The sequence below is a fragment of the Stegastes partitus genome, unplaced genomic scaffold, assembly GCF_000690725.1.
Source record: "Stegastes partitus isolate 25-593 unplaced genomic scaffold, Stegastes_partitus-1.0.2 Scaffold537, whole genome shotgun sequence".
Classification (NCBI taxonomy): domain Eukaryota; kingdom Metazoa; phylum Chordata; class Actinopteri; family Pomacentridae; genus Stegastes; species Stegastes partitus.
In genome coordinates, this window is record NW_007578268.1 from 350,289 (window position 1) to 353,463 (window position 3,175).

The 3,175-nt window shown below is 51.1% G+C and overlaps 1 protein-coding gene across 1 annotated transcript in view; it reads left to right on the forward strand.

Moving 5' to 3' along the window:
• spint2 (serine peptidase inhibitor, Kunitz type, 2) overlaps positions 1 to 3,175 on the forward strand; it is an 11,781-nt gene that overhangs the window by 4,164 nt on the left and 4,442 nt on the right. The window contains exons 3-9 of the mRNA XM_008288026.1: positions 350 to 373; positions 518 to 679; positions 820 to 891; positions 997 to 1,164; positions 1,293 to 1,337; positions 1,565 to 1,673; positions 1,915 to 2,387. Coding sequence (XP_008286248.1) covers positions 350 to 373; positions 518 to 679; positions 820 to 891; positions 997 to 1,164; positions 1,293 to 1,337; positions 1,565 to 1,673; positions 1,915 to 2,008 — 674 coding nt within the window. The 3' untranslated portion in view covers positions 2,009 to 2,387. The remainder of the gene's footprint in view (positions 1 to 349; positions 374 to 517; positions 680 to 819; positions 892 to 996; positions 1,165 to 1,292; positions 1,338 to 1,564; positions 1,674 to 1,914; positions 2,388 to 3,175) is intronic.

Below are 3,175 nucleotides of genomic sequence, written 5' to 3' on the forward strand. Positions count from 1 at the left end.
CAGTATTCCAGTAGCAGTACTGCAGTATTACTGCAGTATTCCAGTAGCAGTACTGTGGTATTACTGCAGTATTCCAGTAGCAGTACTGCAGTATTACTGCAGTATTCCAGTAGCAGTACTGCAGTATTACTGCAGTATTCCAGTAGCAGTACTGCAGTATTCCAGTAGCAGTACTGCGGTATTCCAGTAGCAGTACTGCGGTATTCCAGTAGCAGTACTGCGGTATTCCAGTAGTAGTACTGCAGTATTCCAGTAGCAGTACTGCAGTATTCCAGTAGTAGTACTGCAGTATGAGGGCGTGTCTCATCGGCTGTATTAAAGGTGTAACGCTGCTGTTTGTCTCCTACAGAAATGTCTGCTGAGGAATACGCAGGTACGTCGTTCTTTCTGTGACTGTCCAGAAATCGGGAAGATGCTGCTTTCAATCACAGTTTGACGTAACGTCTTGTTCACATGAACACAACAGCTTTAAAAGTCACTAAACACAATGTAAACAAAGCGCTTGTTGTCCAATCAGAGCACTGCGAGGCGGAGCTTCAGGTGGGTCCCTGCAGGGCGGCGTTCAGACGCTGGTACTACAACAGGGAGGCAGGTAGCTGTCAGCAGTTCACCTACGGAGGCTGCAAGGGAAACAAGAACAACTACGTCAGCGAGGAGCACTGCGTGGCTACCTGCTCAGGTGAGTACTGCACCTGTGTGTACCTGCTCAGGTGAGTACTGCACCTGTGTGTACCTGCTCAGGTGAGTACTGCACCTGTGTGTACCTGCTCAGGTGAGACAGTCTGCTCACCTGTGTGTTGTGTTTGTGTTGTCCTGCAGTCACTGTCCTGCCGTCCTCTAAGAAAGTCTCAGATGCTGCTGCTGCCGATGAAGCGTTGGCTGCATTGAGAGGTGAGGTGTTCCAGACAGTGTTCAGGTCGCCCTGAAGGTGGCGCTGCAGCAAACGCCTGCTCTGTACAGGACCAGTGAATGAATCCAGTAAATGTTCTGTCCCAGATCACTGCCTGGTGGGCCCAGACCCTGGACCCTGCCGAGCCGCCTTCCCCATGTTCTACTACAACCCGGACTCCGCCTCCTGTCAGTCATTCATGTATGGTGGTTGCCAGGGCAACGAGAACCGGTACGGCTCGGTGGAGGAATGTATGAGCCGCTGCAGCGAAGACGGTAAACGGCCCGCATCAGACTGAACACATACTGGGCCCCTCCCAGTACAAAGGCTTCAACCAGTGAAGCTCCAGAGAACCTCTGTAGACTGTGGAGATGAACTCTGAGCTGCTCTGCTTCTCTTTCAGGTCGCTTTGACGGTCGAGGAAAAACCAGGAACCGCTGGACTGCGGGTGAGTTTTCCTTCATCAGAACAAATCAGTCCTGAGCTCAGACTACAGTCATGGTGGCAGCAGAGAGCATTGTGGGAGTGTAGCAGCAACGGGACCATGACAGAGACTCTGAGGAGGTTCAGGACCTCCAACCAGAGCTCAGGGGTTTAAGACTGAGGATCTTTGTCACCATGTCTGAGTGTCTTTCCACGTCAGATCCTCAGCCCTTCGTCTTCTTGTTCCTGCAGCTTTCTTCCTCTTCGTCACGCTGGCCATCATCTCCGCTCTGCTGCTGGCGACGCTCGTCTTCATCACACTGAGACGCCACCGTCTTTCCCGCCGCCCGTCCTCCGTCAGGTAACGTTAACATGCCGCCGCCTGCTGTCAGCAACATCCGGTAAAAGAACCTGTCCGTGGTCGCAGCAGTGCCGCCATCAGGCCGAAGACGAGCAGCAGGTTGTCTTGAAGGGTCCTCTGCATGGTGGACTGTTTAGGAGACAGACAGGACTGTGTAATGACTGTTAAACATCTCTGCTGAACAGTAGAAGCATCAGAGGAAGAACAGAAATAATTGTACCAACTCTGTTTCTGTCCCCAGCGATAAGGAGGAGCTGCTTCCAGACTCAGACGAGCTGTCCTCTCTGGACTCTCTGTCGGTTCCTGAGAGCCCCACACCTCAGCAGAAGGCCTGAGGAGCCTCCGGGGTTCATGTTTTATGAAGAGGATCTGTGGTCAATGAGCGAGTAAAACATGTCAGCTTCCCTTCACACAGCAGCAGAGATCAATGTCTTTATTGATCATCACTTCATTCATCTGTGCTTTTATTTGCATTAAACACGCAGAACACTGAGAGCTCGATGTTTTCACACTTTTCTGATTCACTGCAGAAACTGCTAGCTTAGCTTAGCATAAACACTGCAAACAGTTTGGGAGCTAAATTCACCTACCAGCCCATATCCACTGCTCCGGAGCCCCAGACCCCCATGTTCACCTGTGCAGTTATGGACAGGTGAGCACCACACCTGTCCATACCTGCACAGGTGAGCACCACACCTGTCCGTACCTGCACAGGTGAGNGAGGAGGTGAAGGTGTTTACAGAGAAGGACGTGTGGACGCGATGCAGCAGCTGTGGGTCAGTAAACCCGACGGCGCTGAGGAGGTGAAGGAGGCACAGTGAGCTCTGCAGGACTGTCTGACCTGTAACCTGAAACTCCTCCTGACCCGAAGCAGACAGAGAGGGTTCTGCTGGTTCCACCAACCAGCTGCTGTTGTCTGTAAAGCACAAAGCAGGAGCTGAACCCAAGTGCTGCACGCTGAACATAAAACCGTAGAACTGGTTCCACCGGCGACCCGACCAGTAAAACTTCACCATCAGCACAAGTATTAAAGATAAACCTCCTCTGGTCTCTACAGCATTAAAGAGTATCAGGCTCCACCTGGTGGAACAGCCAGGTACTACAGCTGACCTGTGACACATTTACTGACATCACCACCTCCATCTGCTGCCTCATTGGTTCATATCCCGCCACAGTAAAACCAGGTAAACGTTGTCCGTGTCTGGTTTCAGGCTCAGTTCTTCCTGATGACTCCACTGCTTCTCCCAAAGCTCCTCGGATGGCTCCACCTAATCCTGCCGAGTCGTCCTCCCCCCAGGAGACCGGTAACAATCACTGATCAATCAGTTACACTGTTCAATAATCACTGTTCAATAATCACTGTTCAATAATCACTGTTCAATAATCACTGTTCAATTAGACTGATCAAAAATCCCTGATCACTGGCACTGATCACATCAATCTTCAACAGTATTCCAGTAGCAGTACTGCAGTATTACTGCAGTATTCCAGTAGCAGTACTG